Here is a 25,354-nt window from a genome sequence, read left to right as displayed (position 1 = left end):
ATCCCATTAGTTTAACTTCCCCTAAACTGTCAGCAGTAGATGAATTAAGTTCCCTGCAGCTCAGAGTAAGAGTATTATCGCAGACCTGACACAATTTTTGGGCAAGCCTCCAGAGAAAGCTGACAAGGCGCTGGATTCCACCAGGTGTTGGAGCATGCTGTCACCCACAGCTATTTGTCTCACTGTTCTTATCTGCCAGGAGCTTTGTCCAGCTAATCTCTAATGGAGCCTGCAGTAATGATTCTTCCATTTGCTGAAAAACACATCAAACCTTCTGCAAGGCTATGCTGCTGGGCTGAGCTTGAACTTGACCATCATTAAAGAGGCCAGAAGGCGTAAAGAATAACTGCAGATTACCAGAGGAGTAGGACATTTAGTTTAGCAAAACTGTCATTTTAACAAAACTGAAGTAAGAAGCAGCTCTAGAGCTCACATCCTTGTTTTTCCATCTCAACTCCCCCATGGTCTGATACGGCATGAATTTGCTCTCCTTCCAGACATATAAAATATTTCTACTGATCAAAATAAAGGATCTGGGTGCCTTGCTTAAGAACAGTCTCTTAAATAAAGCACATTGAGATATCATGAGATTATGTTATGAGTGGTCTTAGGAAAGAGTCTCTTAGTTGGTTATTAACTCCTGCTTCTCTTTTTTAATAATCACACAGAAGCTCAGGGCTTGAGCATACACTTGTAAATCCAAACCAGCAAGGAAGTAGCTAGTTCGGCAAATCAATCCAAACAATGCACAATTTCCTAGGCACAACAGAACTGGCCTTTGTGTGCTGGGCTTTACTACCCTAGTCTGTACCACACTCTCTTCCTCATAGAAGGAGGATTTTGAAGATTCCATCCTTATGAGCATCACCTACAGCTCTACTGTCCATAAAAGCATGCCACATCATTTCAAGGAAAACAAACGGCATCCAGAGCTTACAGAGAAAACCACTGCCACCCCACACTGAAGTGTTACATGCAAATATTTCCTCTCAGGCAGGCAATTACTGCACCTGCATTCTGGGAAGTGGCAAGTATTCAGTATTCAGACTGCTGGTTAGCAAAGAACTGCTTGTAATACAGCAACCACCACTTGCAAGTGCCATTTTCTGGCTGTCGTCTGGCTGGCATATCACTAAAATAAGCCACAGCTCTGGACTCTGCCCTAGTTTTCTGTTCTGTGACCCTTGTCAACGTGCACACACCGAGGGAATGAAGCTATTTTCAGTTGCTTCATATCCCTGCCAGGCCAATCAGCAATTGCAAAGAGAGGATCAGGAAAAGTTACTGGAGCAAAGCTAACAAAAAGGCTAGGAGTACGAAGGAAGAACCTGCATTTTGTATGCTTTCACACAGCAGCTTGGAGCCTTTAACTTGAGGATCACTTCAGTAAAAGGAGAAGCAAGGAGGAGATGATTTTTAAGGACAAAATGGCCACTGACAAAACAGGGGCTAGGAAAAAAACTCTATAATTCTTCTTTTAACTTACTTGCAGATCTAGCAAACGATTTATGCACCTTGCTCTCACTCATATGCGAAAATTAAGTGCCTGAATTTCTCTCTGGATCTGGACTTTAAAGGTATAACTATCAGTGATATGACTGGGTAACTGGGAAGCCAAAGTCGCAAAAGCAGAACAAGAAAAAACATCCTGAGCTCTTTCTGCTAGTCCCATGGAGACTGTATCCTCAGTCGTAGTGGGTGGCTCTGGCTGCAGGGAAGGGGGTCATGGACGGAGACAGCTGGGCGGGAGGCTTCCCTGCAATGCAGCGAGTGACATTCTGTTTTAGGCACCAAACTGAAATACGATCTTGAATGCAAAACACACCATTCCTTAAAGTTCAAGGCAGATCATTTGCACATTTAGGAACACCACCATGAAGTCTTTCAGTGATATGAAGCAGTATACACAAGAAGAGTGTTAGACGTACAAAAGATTGCATGGAAAGAGAAATATTCATTCCCTACCAAGAGAAATTCAAAAGCTCTTATAATGACAAAGGTAATAACAGCTTGCAAAAGTAATGAGTGGGGCATCCAGTGCTACCTCATCTTCACACACACTTAGGGCTTCTCCAAAGTCTGAATGAACTAATCTGAAACCCATAAGCAGTTCTGTTTCTCTTAGATTCCCAATTTAAGATGTGAACAATAGATTATAGACATTTCAAACAGAGAAAGTAAAACGTCAAGTCTTTCCTGTGCCAGTCTGAATATAGAAAACAAGCAGAATGTTTCATTTTTCAGAGTAGAACTACACTTTAAAAAGGATTTTTTATCTCAGTCCTCAGTCAGAACAAAGATTTACTTGCAAGATTATGATTGGTAAAACAGGATGTAACACAATTAAAAGAACATATTTATTTTTGTTTTGCTTTTGTTCTAGTGAGTTAAGAACTAATTTGACAGATAGGATCAAAATATGATCAACCTAGTTTAATCTATCTCACTGTCTCCACAGAGGCCAATACTGTTTCAAATTACGGTATATCTGAAAGTTATTTGCTGTGCTCATTTTTCTGTCTTGGAAAAAAAAGAGAGAGAGAGAGAGAGCTTGTGGATTAAAGATAGCTTTTATCTCTTTTGCTTCAGGTACTTGTTTCCTTCTCACAAACTCTAAGCCTGCCACAGCCACACGTATTCAGTCTCATTCAAAGAGAAAAGTGCAACAAAAGGCACAATTCTGAATGTCGTTAGGGCCCTTCTATCTTCTGCAGTGGTGTTGAGACATCATCCGCTTTGTGGGATGATACCTTAAAGGAGAACTAAAACATTTTACAGAAGATGTATGGAAAAACTCACTGCAGAAGTGACAGATGTCATTCATCATCATGACTTGGTAATTATGGTAACTAGGATTGTATAACTACCTCAATTTTAAAAAGTATAGCCATGCCAGAAAAAAACATAAAAATGCAACAGTCTCCCCCCCCCCCCCCCCCCCCCCAAAAAAATTGAAAAGCTCATATTGTATTTATAGGATCTCTTGGCAAATCAATTTTTGTCGACCTGCATAGGCCCATAGATAACAGTGTAGCTTTTTCTCTTTATTGTAGCTTATAGGTAAGGGTGCTACACCCATAACCGTTTATAGTAGATGTAGGCAGAAACATTCTTTTGACAGCGTTTGCCACCTGGAGATATTTAACAAATGTAACACTGATGGAACGGTGTTCTCTGGGAGTTCCCCAGGGGAAGGACAGCACCTGAAGGCCATTAGTAAAATCAAACTCACACACACATTCAAAACAAAGCACAGCCCTTATGTAGGAAAAGCATTAACCAGTTTAGTAGACTGTGTATTTTGCCATTCTCACAACAAGTTTCATTAAAGTTTTGTGATGAACAACATCTGTGTTCTATTTTCTGTACCAGTGGTCCCATATATAATCACAGATGTTTCAACTCAACCAACTCAGAGCAAACTCTGCTACCTGCAAGCCAGCTGGCAGGACAATATTGGCCAACCCTACTAAAGGACTTGTCTTTTGACCAATCCTTCATGGCTCCAGCCCTGCTCTTGGCCAAGCCCACCCAGTCCCAGGGGTATGTAAGTCCTCATAACCCACCCCCTGCTTTTGGGATGTCCTTCTGTTTAGAGTTGCTTTTCTTGGGAGTGCTTGCTGTGGCTTTCCATTGCCAGAGTGTAGTAATGTAACAGAGGTAAGACTATCCTCAAACTTACAGAAACTTAAACAGTTTGAGCTCTAATATAACAAATAGAAGGAAAAGATTGTTTCCTTGGTTCTGCTTGCAATAGTAATATTTGTTTTGTTATCTAGCCTAAAAGTATTAACAACCCAATCTTCTCATCAGTCAAAAATGTTCATGATGTGTTTCTTAAAAAGCCACAGTTAAGCATGTTTATGCTAAGTTTTTGATGTGCTCAGGTAAAAGAGAACAAAGAAAGAAGTCACTACTATACAGAACACAACATATTTTATACGAAGGCCAGCATAGCCTATCATTTCATAGACTTGTATTAAGCTTTTTTTTTTTTTTTTTAGAAAGCAGAACTAATGTGCTTGCCAGGTTATTCAAACCTTGCCACACTACTACTTGAGCAAGCCCTTTAGTTTAAAAGAGCACAGTAGATACTAAGGTGTAACACTTTGTTTACACAGAAAATTACATTTTGAAGAAAGCTGAAGTCTTTTGATGTTATGCACTACACAATTGTGTTTCACTGTATATGAGCTGCATGCTCAACTGTGAGCTTATGCTACAACTGCTGTTGTAGAAAAATAGCTTTTCTTCTTTTCTTGGAAAAGCATGCTTTAACTATTTTCCCTCAAAAAAATGAAATACTATGTACTGCTTGGTAGTTGCCTCAGGAAGACGGGCGAGTGCATTAGGCTGGGATATGCAGCTATCTGGGTAACTTTAAGCACTAAGATGAACTTGGAATAAACTTTTCTGGTGTGAGCTGTCTTTCTGAGCAGATTGAGGTTTAAATATGTAGAATACTAGCTGCCCCTGAATTGGTCTGCAGGCTTTCTGTTGCTTCTTAGCTGCCTTTTGGATGGGTAGTCTCATTTAAGATACACTTCTTGTGCTGTATGTGACAGGCCTTCAGGATTTTTGGGGCCTTTCCTTATAACTAAATGGCTTGTATTATCCTGATAGGAGAAAGCTTCTGAACAACTGACAAATGGTAATAGCATAATTCAAGAATTACAGAGATCACAACTTCTGGAGATCAAAAAGAACAAGCAGAAGTCTGAGGCAAAACAATGTGGCACAGATGAGGATCCAAAAGCTGCAAGGAGGTAGGAGCAAGAACGGAGCAAAATGAAACAACTGGCTGCACTAACAGACGGTTGGTTGTATTATCCCAGGCTGCTGTCAAGGCTGTGAAATATCCAGGCGAGTGGGTTAAAGGCACTTTATTCGGAACGCGGGCTCTTTTCCCGCAGCCCGCAGTGGCAGCGGCGAGCTGGCGGCGCTGCCCGGGCGCTGCGTGAGCCCCTGCGCAGCCCGCGGCGGCCGCCCCGCCGGGGCTGGCGCGGAGGGGGTTGGGGGGCGGCGTGGGCGCTCCTCACGGGCACGGACTCCCTTCCCCCCCGCCCCCTCCCCGAGCCGGCGGCGGGGGCGGCCCGAGGGGACGGCGCCGCAGGAGCCCGGCCTTCCTCCTCCTCCTCCTCCTCCCCACCTCGCCGCCGCCGCCGCGGGTCGGGGGGACGCCTCGGGCCGCGCCGCGTCCCGCCGCCCGGCCCGTACTCACCCGCCGCGCCGGGCCGTCTCGGCGGGGCAGCCGCTCGCCCGCCGCGCCTCCCCCCGCGCCGCCGGGGCCGCCATTTGGGTCACTGGCATCCCCCCCCCCCCCCCAAACACACACACACAGACACACACACACACACACACCCCGCGTCACGGCGCCAGGGCCCCGGGGCGGTGCTTCGGGCCCCCCGCAACAAGCCGGCGCCTGGTTGGTGTGACCCCGCTCGGCCGCCCGCACGCGGCGAGGTGATTGGTTAGGCCGGGGTGGCGCGCGAAGCCGAGCATCCGCCCCGGCGGCGGGACGGGGCGGGCCGTGAGGAGGGCCCGAGCGGGTGGCGTGCCCTGCCCCTGCGGCGGCCCGGAGGGATGCGGCCGCCGCCGCGGCGCCTCTGCCCGGCTGCTGCCAGAGGAGCAGTGCCGGGGGTGGGGGGATACAGTGCCGGGGGGGGGGGGGGCGGACTGAACGCGGCCTGTGGCCTTAGTGCCGTGGCAGAGGCAGATCATGGCGGGGGTGGGGGGGGAAGTCGGTCCCCTCTGACAGGGCCGCTGCGGGTTTCCTCGCCTCTGAAAAGCTGCTTTTGCCGTAGAGCGATGGGAGGCCTCAAAGGAGCCGTGAGGTGAAGGCAGGTGTCAGGTGCGGAAGGCACAGGAATCCAAGCCGCAGCAGGAGCAAACATATGCAACTGGTAACCTAGAGAGACATCTACGCTGCTGCGGAGCCGGAGGTGTGAGGAGGTGGCTCACTTTGCCTCTGTCTACAGAAGTTTGCATTTAGTGTTTGAATTGCGGCGGACAGGCTGAGTTGGAGAGGTGTGTCCCCTCAGGCTTGATTCTCTTACTGTCCCTGTAGTTCTCTGCGGAGGCTGTGTTACCCCAGGTTGTGATGCCACAGTTCCCGTGCGAGGCTTTCCTATGCAAAACTGATGTTTGCGACTGTGTTAAACTACCAATGACAACCTGACATGGTTATCTTTAATTTTACAGCAATAAATTACAGAATACAAGGTATTTAGGTCTTGCATTGTTTTCCTTGCAGATGAAGTTTTGGACAAGAATGTACTTTAGGAATGTACTCTCTTGTCCTTTGACACAGCCTACTTCCAGTGTCTGAAATGAATATGTATGCAGATTGCAGCTCTGCAAGCTTGATTCCAGTTGCCTTGAATGTAATCTAAATCTTGGTATGAAGAGTGAAGGCCCCCAAATCTCTAGTTTTTCTGTACTTGTAGTTACTAGAACAAATCCCTAGAATCGAGTGTGGGGAGACAGAACTTGGTACACATGAGCGACACTAAAATGCTCGTGTTGTCTTAGAAGCAAATAAAAAGGCAGGTCGGGGGGATTTTTCACTGTAATTTATATACAGTGTGAGGAAAGGGAAAAGGATAGATGAGCTACTGAAGTTTTAATAGTGTAAGATCATGAGCTGTGCGTAGTGCTGCATGAGCATCTTTTGTTCCTCTTTAGGTTGTTCCGCTCCACCCCCAATAAAATCTACTTAATTATTAGGCAGTTTCCAATAAAAAGTCAGAATAAAGATGTGTCTTGAACAGAGATCCAGAGTCTGGATATTTTTGACTCTGATGGTGATTCCCTGTGAGTCTTGAACAAGTCACTGATAAAATCTGTTTTTGTTCACAAACATGCTGTGTATGGAGTACACTGTCAGTGAGACTTGCAATTAAAGGAGCTAATTGACTGGGCTCATAATTGACTTGTGCCTTTATTTCCTCCTTGGTAAACCTGATGTGACTGATCGCTTCAGTGATTTAGGGACCTAATACTTGTAGAGCATATGAGATTAAGTGAAAAATTTTATCAAATACAACATTACAGGGATTTTGGAAGAGCAGGAGCTCCCTTGACTTAGACACTGTTGCTGTAGATTCAGAAATAAGGCAGACATCCAGAGAGCACTTTTCCCATGAATTCTAGCACTAGATAAAAAAGGGGATACTCAAAAGGAAAATGTTTTAACAGTTAAACATAAATCATACTAGCTTAACATATTTGAGAACTTCTAGTGTAAAATCTTGTTCTGCAGGTAAATGCTCGGGTTTATTTGTGACTTGCATTAAGCTATTAAGTTTTTTTGTTTGTTTGTTTTGGTAATACAGTATTGTGATGTACTGTACATTATTGTACAGTAATGGTCTAAAGGTGTGCAAGATAGTGTTACTCCTGGCTGTTTCTACTTACTTAGAAATATTAACATCCTGTTAATATTACAGGATGGAAAGCTCAGATCACTCAATTTTACCTGCAAAATGAGACCGCTTTTCCCCACTTTATTCACAATAGTTATCAAAATTCTTGAGTACCTTTTTCTCACAATGTCCTTGGGATTGCTTCACTGTGGAGAGGCCTTCTCTGTGAATTTGGTAGGAAACAAGTATATAGAAATGCAACTATCACTGCAAACCCGTGTGGATAGCCTGAGAATACTTAATTTCATTCTTACCATGTCTTCAGCGCAGGGATATGCTGTCTCCTCTTGGGACAACAACATATGGGCAGAGACGTGACTGTTTGCAGTAAGCTTCCGCCTCTGAATGGCTTGCAGTCCCCAACAGATCCAAGGGAACTATTTGACCTCTCTGCATGTCTTTCAGTCAGTCCCCATCAATGTGCTGCTGCGGATAGTGCAGACATGAGAATTTGAGCAGGAGCACTTTAAAGCAGGTACTGTATGCAAAAAAAAAAAAAAATCTTTGCTTTTCTTTTTTTAAGCTCTCTGGCAAGGCATTGAAATTGCATTTTAATATGTGATGAAGAAAGTAATATTTCTGAACAGGTAAGGCAAAATTCAAAAATGAAATTAAATCAGTGGGAAAATCTTGTATTGTTTAGAGAAGATAATTGCTGTATATTTGATGCCAGATGCTAGGAAATGACTCTCTGAGATCTGTACAGTGATAATAGGAATTAAAGGGGGAAGACTGATACAAAAGCTATTTGAGTCTTTAATAATAAACGCAGCAGTTGACCAGCACCTACTAAGCCTTAGTAAGCTTTAGCCTACTAAGGCTAAAGGGAAGATGTTTTGTTTTAGCTGAATGATATTACTTACTAGCTCCTACATGTTGCTTAATGTGTAAGGGAGACTCAATTCTGTAATTTCTTATAAAAATAAATGATATATATTCCTCAAAAGTAAGAGCTTCTGCCTTTTAGTAATAAACAGCATCTGCTTTGTTTTTCTCCCAATTGAAAGGCAGTTGAACTGACAATTCCAAGCTGTCCTGAAAATGACAAATGACTGAACTGGGAGTAGGAAGAAAGCAGAAGCCCTTTTGTAATAGAGAAAGGGAGATGACATACTACTGTTGGGTCTGATTCCTTTTTACAGATTTCTTTCTGAATTTAAGCAGCTCAGGGTGACTCCAGCCAACTCATTTTATTCCTCAATTTATTAACATCAACAATGACCATTATAGTTCCAGGTGAAGCAGCATTTGCTACAGTCATTTTTACGGCAATTGTTGTCTTTGTGACCATAGAAACGTGTGGTATAGAAGAGAATTTGCTTTATTATTTTCTTCCTAGTTTTCACTGCTTCACTGTAAGATTCATGGATGTTTTTGTTTTGTGTCTTTTTTTGTTGTTTTTTGAGGCTAAGCTAACTTTTGTGTCCTGGTCTATGAAAAGTTGGAACAGTCCCTGTTTGTCTCACATGGTGATTAAGCTGCCTCGCAAGTGCTCTTCAGATCTGTGATGAGTAGAATTGTGGAGCTGCTCTGGCAGATCAGCTGTTCTGTCTAGGTCACGAGCACCAACACTTATTTACTGCAGTTGGATGGATTCACAACAATAGACAGTTGTGATAATATTTCAATATGTATGTGAGAAAGCCACAGCAGAGCATTTGGAAGACTTCTGAACTTTTCTATTACCATGAGCCAGCTCTAACTGTTCAGAAGTAAAGAACTATAGATTCTGTTCCTAATGGTGATAAATATTGTGGCATTAGTTTGTATGGCTTTGGGCAAGCTCTGTATACTTGTTTCTCACTTACAGAATATGGATGGTATTTACATTGTGTATATACATGTACCTATTATATCCCTCTGATACTGTTGCCTTTACTGCTAAGGCATTGCAAATTTAAACCAGACTAAGCAGCCAACGTACAGCGAAGTTGTTGTCAGTTCATTCCCTAGTCTATCCTCTAAAGAACAGATGCAAAAAATGCATTTGGACTGGATTGGGTTTTTTTTTGTTTGATTCTCTATTTAGCACTGTCCTGTGGTGTTTCAGATAGAGGCGTGTGGGGAAATGGTCTGTCTAGACCAGAAAACATAGTTCTTGAGGTTTTGGAGAAACTCTAACAGTTCAGAAGTGGTTTTGGACCATCAAAAGGTGAAGCTTCTCTGACTAATACTTGTGCATCTATTTGCTGGGCTTTCTATAGGCCTGTGGTGCCTTTCCAGAGCAAATAATAAGCAATGCTATTTTGTTACATCAGACAAGCTTGATAAAGTGACTTCAGCTCCAAGACGGACTCAAATGACTAGTAAATATAGTAGCTTTGCATTTTATGTCTAATCCCAGGCTTGATTCTCCCACTGAGGCTAATGTGTGTCAATGTGAGAAGATAAAGGCAAGATGATCATGCAACAAATCTCAACAGCCCCATTCCCAGCATTCCCTCTTTGCTGTGCCTAAATTCTTGGCTTTCCTCTATTTGCTGCATCCAGTTTATTTCTTCTTCTCTCAGGCAGAGGTATATAGCAGATTGGTTCCCCTACAGCTGCCAGAACTGTCTTATGGTATTAAACTTTCAGCTTGCAAGAAGATTGTTCAGGGCTGTCTATACTGAGGAGTTATCTACACCCATTCTATGTTCCCCATCGTAGATTTCTGGGATTATTTTCTGTATGAGGAAGTTCTCTCTTTTGGTTCTTATATCTAGCTTATATACAACTGCAATGCATGTAGCATTATGCATAGGAACTATAATAATATAACAATCAAATGTAAAATTTTGATCATCTTCAGAAGTATTGAACAAATCAGGATTTTACTTTTAGATCCACTAATTCTTTGAAGTTATTAAATGCCATCAGAACAAAGATGCGTATTAGCAATGTATTTTATTATAATTATTGTGCCAGATACCTTAAAAAAAATCAATGCAACAGATGTGAAGTTGCTTAAAGTGGCAACTGTAAGCTTATTGTTTTGTAGTTCATGATGGCAGGTTCTCCCATCTGATGAGAATGAGATTAGGAATAAAGGTGAAGACTGCAAAAAGGATGAAGTGAGGCATCTTGGAGGGCTTTAGCAGGAAGGCCTCTGCTGCACATGGTCCAGAAGAAACACAAGCCAAAATGTGTGGAATGAAGGTGTAAGCAACATCTTTATAATGAAATTGGTTACATTTCAGAAGTTTGTCAAGGCAGTGTTCTCAGTGTGAAATGCTAATTCTGTTGAAGCAGGGACTTACTCAAGGCTGGAAGTTTGCTCTGCTGGAGCTGGAATGTGATGCTGGATTCCTGTAACCACCAGCTGGTATGTTACTCATGCAATTTGCTTCTAGCTTGCATCTGGGAAGGCATTCCTCTGCAAATAAACACCACTGTAAAACGATGAAGCTTATGGGGGTTTATTAAAATTAGATGTAGGAAAATTATTGCATTAAATAGCATTTTAAAATATGAAAAGCATAGAGTGAAAGGCTGAAAACTATATAGTCTGGAGCACTTTTTCTACAAGTAGAACATAGGAGAGAAGTTGTTAGATATGAAACTATATATATATTTTTTCATTGGCAGCTGGAAAAAAAAAAACCTTTGACCTAAAATGGAGACCCAAAATCTTGGGCAACTATAGGCTGAAATTAGCTTTTTAATGAGCTTGCTTTTCTCCAAGCTGTTTGATAGAGAGCTTCAAGGCAGAAGTGCAGGAGCAAAGGAATTATGCCCGTTCTATTTCGTCTTTGCTGACAGTATCTAAAATGCTCAGATATTAGATTTTTACAGATTAGAAATCTTAAAGAATTTGAATCCTGAAACTTGGAATCAAATTAACATCTACAAATAAGGATTACTTATGTTAATCGTAATGTTTTACATCCTTTAATTACAAGCAATATAAGGAAAAACAAAGTTGGAAATAATCTTTTCCTCAAGCTCATTCCTGTTTGTAATCACTAATGCTTTACTATTAGTGACAGAGGTTAGTTTTCATCCATTTTTCAGTCTGTTCAGCTGATGGTATTTGAGCTTTGTTTGGACTTGTTTAAGAGTTGGCATTTTGTACCTTATCCACTTTCTTTGTATTCCAGGTGTTCTTGTCCTCAGAACAGGAATGTTAAGTTTTTTTCATATCACCACATATTATATTTGGGTAAATAACTGCTTTTTATGAGAAATAGCCCCAAAAATCAAATGCTCATTTACTCAGGTTTGAGATATTTATCTAAAATGAAGGTGACATACAAATATTGGTATGTTACCCACTTGGCTCTATCAGTAAATCTCTTGCTTTTTTTTTTTTTTTTTTTTTTTTCCTTGTCCTTAACATTTGGAACCTCTGCTTGATCCCAAAACACCTGCTGACCTCAACTTCAGTTGCTTTTTTTTATTTGCAAATCTTACAGAAAAGCTACTGATGTCCCCAAAACAGCACACTACACCTGGGAAACATGCATTCCAGTGTTCAAATGCTCCCAAATAAAACTTGTGCAACTCCCATTCATGTAAAGAAAAATTTAATGTCATTAGCAATATCTGTCAGGATCTAGATTTAGACTGAATATGTAGTTTGTGTTCCTTCTGTTTAGAAGGTATGTTCTTCTAGACAGGGTTTATTCCCACTCTTTACTACATAGAGATAAGAACAGTTTTTAGTATGTTACTGTTATTAAAAAAGAAAAAAAAACTACTCTAATTTCCTTTCTTGGAGAACAAAACTGATTTGTTATGGTCACTTAAGCCAGGATTTTCTTTGTTGCAGCCTGTGTTCCACCTGAAAGATGACGGCTTTCTGGACTCTTCCTGAATCTTGTGCTATCACCAGAAAAATTCTGCAGTATTTAACTTTGCTTGCAGTGTGGATCATAGAACCAACTTTTTTTTCATTTTTTTTCATTACAGTCAGTTCACAAGCTTTTAACTTGTTTGGCAGTAGGGAGAACAGATATGAATCAAAGCTAGAGCAAATATTTTCTGACTGTGAACCTTCTCCAAGTTCTATAGCTCTCCCAATAGTTCCCAGCTGTTCTTCTGTTATAGGCAGAGGCCCCTGGGCTCCATTTTAAGCTTTGACACTTAGTTTTCAAAACCACCTTTGAAGTCGCATGTTTTGATGTTCTTGGCAAGTGGGAGTGAGAGGTCAATGCTTTGCTCTTGAATTAGAAGTCTAGAATATCATCCTGGTTAGTATTTAGCTGCTTGTGTCAGCTCCATAAGCGAGTACCTTTAGTGCATTCTGCAGCACTGAGGTGCTGATAAGAGCTAGGAATATGTACAGTGTATTTTATAATACTTGCTAGAGTTGCTTGTCAGAAGCAGCATGTTAAGAAAAGCCATGCTAAATTCATGCACTCGCTGCAACAATACTAAAAAAACAAAAAACAAAAAAAACCCCACCCTTCTACATTGTTAGGAGTTAGAACTTGCAGTGTATGTCATCCAGAGGCTATTTTTCATCATCCTTATACGAATAATTAAATTTCACTGCAAAATGACGGACATCAATATGCATAGGATAAATACAATGTGTCAGGATACAGCAAAGACTATCACTGCGGTTTGTCTTCAGTAACACTTGTGTCAACATAGCTGCTACTACTAATGTTATGCCTGGTGTCATCAGTAACTATTGTCTTTGGTCAGTAACACTATCAATGAGTATTCAGAGCAGCTATTTTACACCTCAGATGGCTACTTACACAAAAAATAGTTTTCAACAAATATTCCTCTCATCTATTTATAGTGAAGAATCACACATTTACTTCCCCAGACTGCTCTGAGTCCTTTTTAAACAGGATCCAAAAGAAATGTCAGACACCAATTCTTTTCTTACCCTTACTGCTTCTTATAATACTTGGAACTAATCTTAGATTATAATTTATCAGCACAATCTGCCATAGAAAATTCAAGCTATTCCTAGACTAAAATAAGCATTTGAAATTGATCTGCTAGCAAAACAATGACTCTGCCTTTTTTTTGTCCTTGCTAGAGCTATGAATTTGCATAATAAGTATTATGTATTTTAAAGGCTTGATTTGTTTGCAAGCTGTGAGGATGTTCTATACTAATTGTTCTGAAAGCAAGTAGATCTCAACAACCTCCTTTTATAAACACTTGGATCTCTACTATTCCTAAAATTTGTTGCTGTTTGGCCTTCTAGGAGTGCCCTTTTAAAGTCAGGCAGCTGCAGCCTCTTAAAGTAGCTATCATTTAACTCACAGCTGTTAGCCATATCTGGCTTTTTAAGTCCAGCTAAAAGTACCTGCTATAACTTTCCTGAGAAGATTCTATTTATCTTATAGAAGGCTTACCAAGAACTTCTAAATCCTCACTTTGAGGTCATACTGAAACTAGAGATTCTGTGAACCTGTTTGAGCAATAAGTACTGAGGCCATAAGGGAGCCTGGAATTTAGCTCTGATTTTTGTGTCATCCTAGATGAATCATTTCTGCATCCTCAGAAAGAAGATCTGAAGCCTTTGTAATATCCTCAGCTCCCATAGCTCTTTCTTCACTCTGTCCATTTTTTTTGAATGAAGTTTGGGAACAATTCACACCTTCCCTTACTGATGCTCAAATCTGAGAAGACATTAAAATCTCTTAAGTATAATGCTATTGGAAGAAAGTGATCTTGCTAAAGGTTTAAAGCACAAATTTTACCCAAAAATAGTCTCTGATGAATTTATATCAAATTACTTAAGCATTTAGAATAGGCATTTTTCTAGACTGAATCTTTGTTGCATGCAATTTGTGAGCAGAACTGTATGAGGTAGCAGTGTCTGTTTTGCTGTTTCTCTAATCTTGGTATGAATGAACCTGACTCTTCCCCGCTTATCCCAATACAGCCAGGGAGATTGAACAGCATGGAGGCTTATTGTATAAAAAGGAAACATGTTTAATTGGTGATTGAGAATGTGTATCTCTTTTGCAAAACAAAGTATCAGTTATCTATGCAAAGTATCTATGTAATCTTGAACCCAGACCTTAATCCAGAATAGTCTTAAATTTACATGAGTCCAGATGTAAACTCTGCAATTTGTCTTAATGCTGTAGCATATGCTATACTTAGACCCTACATTCACAGTCTCTGCCCCCTTTGGGGCAAAGGGAAGGAAGGAGGCAGGGGATACCCCCCCCCCCCCCCAAAAAAAAAAAAAAAAAAAAAAAAATTCACCAGCTCCGTAGTTCACTAGTTCACCCCTGGCTAATAACTGCTTCTCTCAGCTAACTGGTGAGAGCTTGTGTCCTGTGATAACCTCCACGCAGGGAAGTGGGAGCATACTCACAGGAAACCTCTGCTTTGGAAGCTACCTTTCTCTGCAGAGCAAGAAGAAAACCTGTTTATGTGCTGGTTTTATCAGGGGAGTGAGGACGGATGTTTACCTAAGCAGGTGCTTTGCATTATATTGTAACTGTAGTCCTTTTATGAAAGTTAAAAGAATGGTAAGAGGGCCAGAGAGTTAAACCCTGGAATTAGTTGCCCGTGCAAGCTGGATGCTGCCTTCGGTGCGTGCTTTAACTGCAACAGGTGATCGCGCTGGCTTTTTTTCCTGCAGCGTGTGCGCCGTGCCCGGGACGGAGGGCGGCTCTCGAGGAAGAGCTGCGCGCGCTCCGCCCGGCCCGGCCCGGCCCGGGCCGCCCCTGCGGGCGGGCTCCGGCTGCGCACGCGCGCGGCAGCGCCCGCCCCGCCCCCTCCGCCGGCGGGAGGAGTCCGCGCGCGCGGCGCGGCGGGCGGCTGACAGGGCCGCTCTCGCGAGACTTGCTGAGGGGACGGCGGCGGCGGCGGCGGCGGCGGCGGCGGCGGCGGCGGCCGCGGGACGGGCCGTAGCGGCAGCCGAGGCGGCGCTGGAGGGGCGGCCGGGCCAGGCCGGGCCGCGTGGCGCCGGGCAGGCGGCGAGGAGCCTCGGGCGGGGCGGTGCCCCCCAGCGCTGCGCGGTAAGTCGGGGGGGCGTGTGTGGAGGCGGCGGCGGCGGCGGCGGGGGGGGGAGGGCGCCCGGCCGCCCCCCCCACCGCCCCCCCCACCGCCCCCCCCACCCCCTTCCCCTGCCGGGGCCTCGCTCCCCCGGCCCGCCGCAGGCCCTGCCGGCGCTGACCCCCTCCCGGGGCCGCAGGCCGGGTCCCGGGGCGCTGGGCCCCTCCCGCGCCAGCGGGGCTTGCGGGGCAAGGCCGGCCGCTGGGCGCCGGGGGGATGCGAGCGCCGTCCTGGGCTCGCCTCCCGGGCGGGATTCGGTGTCAGGTGCTGGGCTGCTCCCGTGGAGTGCCCAGGCAGGCTTTACTTCTCGTCTTGGGTCCTCTTCCTCTTTGGGGTGTTGTGTAATGATCGTTCTTGGAATTCATTAATTTTTAATATTCAGCAGAACAGCTTTGTGATTCTGGACTGTTTCTAGAGGTAAAAAGCTTATGAATATCCTGTAGGCAGGTTAACATCCGTACCTTTCTTTTTCCTGAGACCCCCTTAGATCACGCTTCAAATACGAGTCTCTCTACAAAACTAAGATTGGGGAAGATGTTTCCCTTCTAGTCCTTTTTTTCTCTCTTGAACTTCCTGCTTGAGAACCACTGTTGTTCCTGTGTATTAAGGTTTTACTTTTCAGTATAGTTTCAAATTTATAGAAGACAAAGATCCAATCTTATTAACTCCTAAGATACCTGCCTCCAGACAGAGATCTTGGTTACTAACAATAAAAGTATCTTGTAGTACAGTTACTAACAGTGAGCATTTAAAATCAATCAAATATAAAATTTAGGGAAGTTCATTCCTTGTTTTAGAGGTCACTGAACACTTTTTGTTAATGGCCAAAACTTGAAGGGTCCCAAATTATTAAATTCTCTGCAAACATGGTGTTGTTTGTGATGCATATCTGCATAAACTTTGAGTACTGAAAACTTGTGCAAAAAAGACCCAGCATTTCAGCTATCATCTCATAAAATGATTAAGTTACTTAGAGTTTAAATGTTTCATAATACTGAACAAGTTTGAGAAATTCACACTTAATTTATAATATTTAAAATAACAGAAAATTACAACTAATCAATATTTTTGACAGAGCTGAAGTTTTTTTATTATATGATAAATAGTTTTTGTGTTTGGTACTGTAGTTTAGGAGTTTTGTAAGTGATGCTTTGTCTTGTCGTCTTACAGGGAGTGCTTAAGAAAGTTGAAATATATTAGGTTAGTGGATCATGATTGATAATTTGTGACCTCAAATGTTATGGCTTTTATATATTGATAATTTAATTTGTATTTTACCTGGTTAGCTTTTTGTGTTGTACTTCCTTATTTGGCTATTTTGAATCTGTGCTCTGCTTCTCTGGTTCTTTTATTCTATTCTTTTGTTTAGAGTCTGACACTTTACATTTCTGCATGTCTTCCAGATGATGTATCCACACATTTTTTTTTCACCATAGACAATAATGTTTAGCTGATTCTTTGCAAAATGTTTCACTGAACATATATTTTTTTCTTCTTCCTTTCACTTTTGGTATTTCTAAACTCTCTTTCTCTCTCTTTTTTTTTTCTTTTTTTTACTGTCCTCATCACTTTCCAGAAGGACAGTGACATGCAGAGAACAATGAGAAGGCTCTTGTGTTAGAGAAGGTGCTATTTGTAGGAGCAGTGTCAAAAAGCCTACCTTTACCTCTTTGTGTATGTAGTTCAACTGATACTTAAGAAAAAAGATCCGAAGAATTGCTTCACATTACCTACAGCATTGAGGCTTGCATTTTTAAATACTTATTATCCATCCTGGGCTGTAGCACTACACTGCTAGTAACCTACTGTTAGTTGTATCTGCTTCATTTTCCCCCTCCCCCTCACTCGTTTTTAAGAGCAAGAGAAGAATCTTGCCCCGAGTCACTGTAAGGTGAGAGGTGAAAAACACATTGGCGTTCTGAGACATCTTAGTCAGCTCTCTAGTAAGATCATCTGTTAATTCTTGTAATGAGTATTCATTGTATTTGTATTTCGGCTGTGCTTCATTCTTATCTGTCTGTTCATGTGGAGCTAGGGTAGACTATAATAGTCTTTGCAACATGTCCTGTTTCATTGCTGTCTTTGCCTAAAGAAGATACAACCGTGTTCTCAGTGGGCAGAGCTGCAAAGACCGAGCACCAGCCACTTCGCAAGTAAGGTTTTTATTTTTCCTCCTTGTGCAGTTGCTTTGCTTTTTACTTTAAAAATTATGCAGCTAATTGTTTCTAAGCACTTATTTGATAGGATTAATGAATGGTTTCTGAGTGACTTTAGGGGATTTGATATTCTAAGTGTTCCTTTTCTGATATTTGCTATGTAAATATCTTGGTTTAACATTTTCAAAGCTTTCCCTTAATTTACTTGTAGCTTTGGTGCCTAAACTTCAACTACGCTTTTGTCTTAAATCACAAGGGGTAAAGTTTTGTTCTACATAGCAGCTATTGTTATTGTTGTAGACACATAATTTCTTTATATTTTGGCAATATATATGAAGGTGATAATAAAATTAATGCAGTTAAAAAAATGTGTGATAAATCTCCTCGTCTTAAACTTTGCTGGAGATTTTCCTGATGTTGTAGCATAGTATTGCTAAGCTCAGGGAAACACCAGTGTGGTTCTTGGAAATAGACTCATCAGTACTTCCTCAGTTAAAAAAAAAAACAAAACAAAAAACAAAACAAAAAAAACTTAAATGCTGTTAAGATATGACAGCAAGACAGCAATGTATGGGTACCTCAAAGATAGGAACATTTAGCAATCTGCAATAATTTCCTTCTTTAAGTGTATGTTAAGCCCAGAATTTATTGTCTAGGTTGTACAGCTAATTTTTACATTGTCGGATTTGAATTTTGCAGTTTGCAAGCAGTGTTCATTTGGCTGAGCGTTTGCATGTACATATGATGATGATAATGTGTATCTTCAAATGTAGCATTGTGCTGTTTGATGTATTCCTGTTGCTGTTAGCAATATTTATCCGTTTGAAAGAAACAAACTCTTTGAAATGTTTACCATGAAATACAGGCATTACGCTTGAATGAATGTTTGCATGCTTTGCCTCATATGCCATCATTTCATATTGCATCTTAGTTTTGTTATAATAGCAGAAGAGAATAAATGACATTAACAAATAGAGGTGAGCTTAGAAAGATTTGGAGATGGTAACCCTAGCACATTTAAGGGCAGGCACAGGGAAAGTATTTCTAGCAAAGGAAAGTCATCAGAGCTGCTGTTTGTATGCGTATGCTACGATGTGAAAGACTGACATCAGAAAAATGGTTACTTAGAAAAATGGTTACTTAGAAAAATGGTTACTTTTTCATGGATCCTGAAATTGAAATCAAGCATTGTAGAATCTTCAAAGTGTAGCTCACTAAGATGATAAACTTCTTGGGCTTAATTAGGTGTAATGGTTAAAGGTTGGATTGAGTACACTTATTTCCAGTAATTCCAGTAGCGCTAGCAGATTTGTTCAGTTGTGATCTTCATGGCTGTTGACAGCTTTGTCAATCTTGGTGATGTTTCTGTAAGGCTGTGTAGGAGTATTTTTTTAAAAAAAAAAAAAAGTGTTGATGTGTGCACTTTACTAAAGCTGTTCATTTTCTGATCGAGGTATTTTTATAAAACCTACCTTTTCCCATTCTGCCAGTTTGCTGTGATGGAGATCTTGGTGCTACTCTTTCCTTTTAGCTTTATTATCCTTTATGGAAGGGGACCTGAAGGTTGGGCAACAATGGGAGTCATGGAACATAAGCATTTAAATTGCTTAACTGCATTTATGTAAGACATTTTTTTTTTTTTAATAAGAAAATACTATTGCCATCTGCTGTCTTTGCATGTACCAGGGCTCTTTCTGGACCATAACCACAGAGACTGAATTAGCAGGTGTGTGGTTGAACTGGTGTTCATCAGATCTTTTCTGTCCTGAAATTGGCACTGACAGGTATTGGCTTCCTACTGATTCTTCAATGGGATATTCATGATGTTCTTTAAAATTATTATCCCACTTAACTTTATTCTGATGCTTTGCCTTGCCTTCTCTGCTGTCAGATGTTGCTGGAGTTGGATTTTTTTTTCCTATTCTAACCTAAGATCAAGTTTATTTTTAGACTTTTAAATGGTTACAGAGTGGTTTTGTCACGTCAGACTTCAGTCATCTCTTATCTGAGCCCATGAAAAACACTGAATTCAATCTTGCGGATTTTTCATGCTGTGCTAATGAGGGAGACTTACTTTCTTTAACGTGTTCTGCAGTTCAAGGTGCATTTCTGCAAGGTTTCTCTTGAATTAGACTGAGGCCAAATTTTTATCTATATGAATATTATTTTAGGGCGCTTTTTGATGGACATTTCGAAGAAGTCCTGGTGTAGAGGACCTACAAAAGTGTTTTCCAGTTCGTCTAGCTTACTGTACCAATGGAAACCTTTTTTACTATTATTTTTTTAAACCGGTACAAGCTCCAGACAGGCTTTCCCGCTGTAGCGTGTGGGGGAGAGGAGCGTATCGCGGTTTATCGCCTGTCCGTTGGTTTGAGGTGACGGGTTCGGAGCAGACCGCCGCCACCCGGGATCTGCAGGGCGAGGCGAGGGGGACCTCCCGGGCCCGGCGTTCCTCCCCACGGGCGGGAGCGGCTCTCGCTGTCCTCCCGCCTGTTGGGTCCTGCCCGGATCGCCACTGCGGGGAGGAGCGGGCTGCCGGCGCGCTCTGGAGCCGGAAGGCGGCTCCGCTCCCGGGCCGCCGCCGGGCACCGCGGTCCGGCTGCGGCGGCGGGACGCGCGCGGGGGTGGTGCCGCCCCGGCCCCCTCCCTCGGCGCGGGCGGCTCCCCGCGACGGGCCGCCGCCGGCCCCGGTGCCTCCTTCCGCCCCCCCGGGCTGCCGGGGCGGCCATTGGCCGCGGGAGGTGTCACTCGGGCGAGCCGGGCCTGGCGAGCGGCGGCGGGAGGAAGCGGCGGCCGCGCCGCGCCGGGCGGAGGGAGCGGCTCTGGGCGCGGCCCCGGCCATCGATCCGTGCCACTTCCCCTAATGGCCCGTCTCTTCCTCCCCCTCCTCCTCCCCTAGGGCGGATCGTCCCCCGGGCTCTCCTGTATGTGAGAGCCGGGGCCCACGACTCGGACGGAGCCGGGCCGCGGGAGGGCTGAGCCGGGAGCCGCCGCGGGAGCAGCGGAGGCTTCGGGGAGCGCTTCCTTCCCAACGCCCGCAGCGCCGAGGGCGGCAGCCCCAGCATGGAAGCCATCGCCAAGTACGACTTCAGAGCCACCGCAGATGACGAGCTGAGCTTTAAACGGGGGGATATCCTTAAGGTAAGCCGAAGGGTGAGAGCTGGGGGACTCTCTCTTCGGCCCTCTCCTTTTCAACTGCTCCTCTGCATCTCTTCCTGTCCGTCAGACCTGACCCTCGCTGACCGCCCCCCCCCCCCCCCCCCCCGGTGCCATCTCCTTTTAACATGGTGCCTTAAGATTTCCTCAAGCCAGGGTGAGACCTCTCTGGGAGCATGAAACGCTATTTCTTTTCTGTGTCAAGTATGTATCCCAGAGCCTCTCACACCTCCTCTTCTTAAGCTCTAATACTTGAAAACAGAGTCTTAAAAATGGTAGCAAATAAGCAAAAGCGCAAGACAATATGCTCTGAACTGAATTCCTTTCTACAAGAGGAAACCCTTTAATGTAATCAAGATCAGTTTGGTATTCCTTTCCTCTGCCTCCTGCCAAAGATTCCCATATCCAAGAAGAGTGATTAGATTATTCCTCAGTAGATAATCTTTTAGTATCAGCCTGTCGAATATTGGTACTGAATTTTATCTTCAGCCTTGATGAACTTGAGCGATAAGCATGTGCCTGAATATTTAATGGATCTGGGCAAATGTGAGTGGATGTTTGGAGTGCATTAGAGGAATTCTGTTCTACAGTTCTTTGAATATATCAGTCTTTTGTGACTTCAGCTTGGCAATATTAAAGGAATTTGAAAAATATTTGAAATTCAAAAATTTCATTTAAAAAAGTTCAGTGCATAAGTCCAAAATCTTATTACCTGGAAGCTCAGAACTAAGCTTCAGAGGCCAAATAACAATGGATTGTAATGTTTTACCCTTTTCCCTCCTCCATAAAAGAGCCACGTTCTGAACGATGTTAATGATGTTTCTTTCAGAGTCGGTGTTTCTTAATAAACCTGTAAGATAGGCTTCCTCTCCCTAGTATTTATATACTTAGGCAGCGAAAGCAGAAGCTTAAGGTATTTTAATGCTAAAATGATCTTTAGCAGAAACTGTTTTGAGAGGTGCCTATCCTGCAGATGTAAGGCTGTAACTCTGTGCATGCTGACAAATCAAGTCCTGCAGACCTCAGTGGGATTACTCATCTGCTCAAAATTTTTGCCAGGGAAGGGTTTGCTTTAGCTACTGTTTTAAGATATGTTGAAAAAATACCTTATACATGTAAACATAATGTGATTCTTTAGTAATTGATGCTTCAATAACATAATTGTAGTATTTATTAGAAATGCAGTAATACTGTGTGACAATCTTAATACTTTTGTCAGAAACCAAGATTTTTTTTTTAGTAATATAGGTTGAACTTTAGCTTAAATAAGATATTGGCTTAATAAAGATGTATTTCAAGTTGGCGGTTATTTTAATAAAATAGATAATGCTTATGAAAACGTATCCTGCTTTGGGATTTTTGTTAATAGACCACAATGGGCTTTAAATTTTAAAATCTACTTCTGCATGTGTCCTACACATCTCTAGCCCATAATTAAAAATATCCTAAAAATGCCATAGCCTAAAAATGTCTGCCAGACCTGCACACCTCAGTTCTGATGTTTATATAAGTTACTAGAATATTTCCTTTCACAATTTTAAATGTTCAAGACTACCAAAATTTGTTAGATTTCATCTGTAATAATCTTACATTCCTTTTTCCTAACCTATGATCTATTCTTCTGTTTGGAATTACTATTAACACCCCTTAGCTTTTATATTGCTGAAAATGCTGAACTAGAAGGAGTGCTTAAGTATACTTAAATATTGTTGAAAGTGTCCTCATTGTTGTTTTCATCTGGTTTAGTCTAGATGTTTGCTGAGGGACATGAAAAAACAGCTGTTGTAAAGTTTGCATTTATTGGAAAAAATTTTTTTCTTCTCTAAGAACTATAAGAAAAAGAGCAACTTTTTTAGTCTTTTTTGAAAATTCTATTTGTAGAAAACTACTACAGCTGCAGACAGTGGGGCAGCTATTGATAGGAAGATGTGCTTGAGTGTTGCCCACTTGATGTCATTTCATAGAAAAAAATTTGTCACAGCAGCAGAAACATGGTGTTGGTATGTATTCTGTTACTACTACATTAATCACTGTATTTTTCCTAGAATACAAAGAGGGTTTTTCTGCTCTTCACAAAACCTATGCTGAGTGCTTCCTCAAAGTGTTGATAGTTTTTCAAACTATGTTTCCTTACAGCTCATGTTCTGAAAATGTTTACAAGTTTTACGTATTTACTTCATAGATGAGTAAACTGAGGCATAGAGATTATGACTGATGAACATCATCACTAAAGTTGCTGGAAATTCCAAGAGAATTTGGAAATCATGGGCCTCTTAGAGGCTCGGAAATCCTGCCTTCAGCACAGTTGTGTGCAGTGTGGTGAGGTTCACTGTCTAAAACAGGCAAACTTCAGAAAAACAAGCCAGCAGCAGAGTTGTTACAGTTCACTTAGACTGACATGCTTTTGTGGCACACTGTCATTTTGAAAGTTTGGTTCATTTCAAATGTATTTCAGGTTACAGAATTTAATTTCCATCAAGAATGCCTGATCTGTTTTGTTAGTACTTTGTTCATGACTGAGAAATCTCAGGGTGTCCCTTATTTGTGCCTTGTGTGATCTGTACTGTAAATCAGGTTAATCTTAGTGTCTTCAAGTGAATGAATTGGGAAGGGAAATAAGCTTGTAAAAAGCTGAATGCACCTACCCGCTTCAGTCTTCAAGTATCTCTTGTAGAGACACATCTAGCCACATGTGTAACCACGTATGTTCACTACATACCTGTAGTGAACAGTTTTCCAAATCCAGCTGTTAGATACTAGACTTGACTCACCTCTGGAAAATGCAGTTTGTTTGAGGCATATATGGTGATGGCAAAAAAATGTTTCACAGAGAAATGCTACTTTTTAGCTGCAGTAAGGAAAGAACGAAATCTGTAACACTTCAGTTCCCACTCCTTAAAAGTTCATGTTTCTTGCTGGGAGGGAAGGCAAAGATGCGTACTGTCTGACTCCATCTGATTTCAGCAGATAACTTGCCTATGATGTCATGGTGCCATTACTGCTACATACCCACATATTCTGGACTTGATTGAATAGCATTTGAACTGTAGCCATTAAGCTGGTTGTTAGTAATCTTGTGGCTGGGTTCCAAAAGTGAGTGAAGACAGTTGACCTTTGACTTGCAATTGTAAAACAGCTGAGTGAAGAGGAAAAGTGCTTGGCCTTGTCTTTTGTGGGCACTATATGGTAAAAGCTGCTTCTATGATATTGTAACCCTGGCAGTATGTTGGATTTTTTTCCTCCTGTTCAGTGATTCTATAGCGGAGTGTGGTGTTGCCATTCAGGAGGTACAAGCTGATGTCGTCTTCTAAACTTTAATAGAGTAAATACTACTTGCCCAGCCTTCCCCAGAGAGAAGAAAGGTTACCGTTTCCATCTGTGTCCTTTGATTAGGATACAGGGCTGCAGCTATGAAGATCATCATTCTTTTCATGGACTGGTGGTTGTTTCACAAAAATTAGTTCAGGATTGGCATACTTCTAGAGGTCTAAAGAAAATTAGGTAGCCTGTTCCATTATAAAAAGCCTGCTTATGCTTGCGGGAGTCCTACTTGAAATTTTGATCAAGTTATTTTTCACTTTGAATAGTTGATACTTGTCATGATGTTTTTTCAGTTCCTCTCCCATTTCCCTTTCTGTATTATTGGTGTGATGTCTAGTTAACATCAATGTCTCTGCCTATGTTATGAATTCAGATTTTGTCCCCTCAAAGTAATGTATTTCAAACAGCTTCTGGTTCTGTTGACTTTTTTTCTAACAGGTGAGTATATAGACCTAAAATATGATGATACTTGCTGGTGGTATGGCAGGAGTAGAGTTGCAGAAAAGAAAAATCAGTTAACTAAAGCTAGTTGCATTTCTTTTCTCTAATTCTCCTTCCTACACCTCTTGGAAGTGTGGAAGTTCCTGCTCTGAAGATACACCAGACAGTCACCTCTGTTCTGTTCACATGTTTGTTTGCCATCAGATTTATTTTCTTTCTCTCAGCCTTTAACAGGCTTGAATGTTTCCAAATAGTTGATGCTGAGACAGCATTTTCAGTTCCTGAATGAAAACCTTTTTTTTTTTTTTTTTGTCCTTGGATACAGTGAAACAGTTTTGAATAGAGGGAGGGGTATGATAAGGAAGAGCAACATGGCCTCCCTTCTCTTCTTCCTCATCCCTTGTCTTTGACCTCAGCTGTGTTAACTGTTATGTAGTGGTGTCGCTGCTGGAAAACAAACATGTGACTTGCTGAAGGGAGATGCAAAGACTCTTCCTCAGTTTGGGGTGAAGTTTTCTTTCTCTCATCCTTTTTTTCTCCTTACCTCCACACCTTCCTCATCTTATCCTTTTCTGTGAGGGGATAGTCTCAGCATGGGCTTTATGATTCAAGTATGTTGGAAAACTTTTTCTGAATTAACAAAGCAGGCAAATTTCAAGCCATATGTGCTTTATAGTGAACTAGGTCAAATATTAGAGCAGGTTGCTCAGAGAGGTTGTGGAATCTCCAGTCTCGGAGATACTCAAAACTTTATTGGACAAGTCCCTGGGTAGGGTTGGACCAGATGACTTCAGGAGGCCCCTTCCAACCTACGTTATTCTGTGACTTAGCTGTGAGTGGTGACCTCATCGTATGGGATGGTTGATTTGTTAAGATGCACTTAGAGCATGTTCCTTG

At 42.1% G+C, this 25,354-nt stretch overlaps 2 protein-coding genes across 13 annotated transcripts in view; one reads left to right on the top strand and one right to left on the bottom strand.

The window, feature by feature from the left end:
- The window catches only part of TMEM94 (transmembrane protein 94), a 52,117-nt gene extending 46,736 nt beyond the window's left edge, over positions 1–5,381 (bottom strand). For 9 of the 11 annotated variants that reach the window (XR_009960356.1, XR_009960358.1, XR_009960355.1 and 6 more), the window contains exon 1: positions 5,362–5,381. The gene's annotated coding sequence lies outside the window, so the exon portion shown is untranslated. Of the gene's footprint in view, positions 1–5,221; positions 5,300–5,361 lie in introns of those variants that run through there. The other 2 variants (XM_062591891.1, XM_062591894.1) reach the window with 1 other exon arrangement.
- Positions 5,382–15,244: 9,863 nt separating this feature from the next.
- Positions 15,245–25,354, top strand: part of GRB2 (growth factor receptor bound protein 2) — a 52,673-nt gene continuing 42,563 nt past the window's right edge. Inside the window, exons 1-2 of one of the 2 annotated variants that reach the window (XM_062592004.1) lie at positions 15,245–15,346; positions 20,439–20,680. In XM_062592004.1, the coding sequence (XP_062447988.1) occupies positions 20,603–20,680 (78 nt within the window). In that variant the 5' untranslated portion in view covers positions 15,245–15,346; positions 20,439–20,602. Of the gene's footprint in view, positions 15,347–20,294; positions 20,681–25,354 lie in introns of those variants that run through there. The other variant, XM_062592005.1, reaches the window with a different exon arrangement.

Source organism: Rhea pennata, chromosome 19 (assembly GCF_028389875.1).
Source record: "Rhea pennata isolate bPtePen1 chromosome 19, bPtePen1.pri, whole genome shotgun sequence".
Taxonomy (NCBI): Eukaryota; Metazoa; Chordata; class Aves; order Rheiformes; family Rheidae; genus Rhea; species Rhea pennata.
Note: the sequence above shows the minus strand (reverse complement) of the source record. Positions and strands in the feature narration are given on the sequence as shown.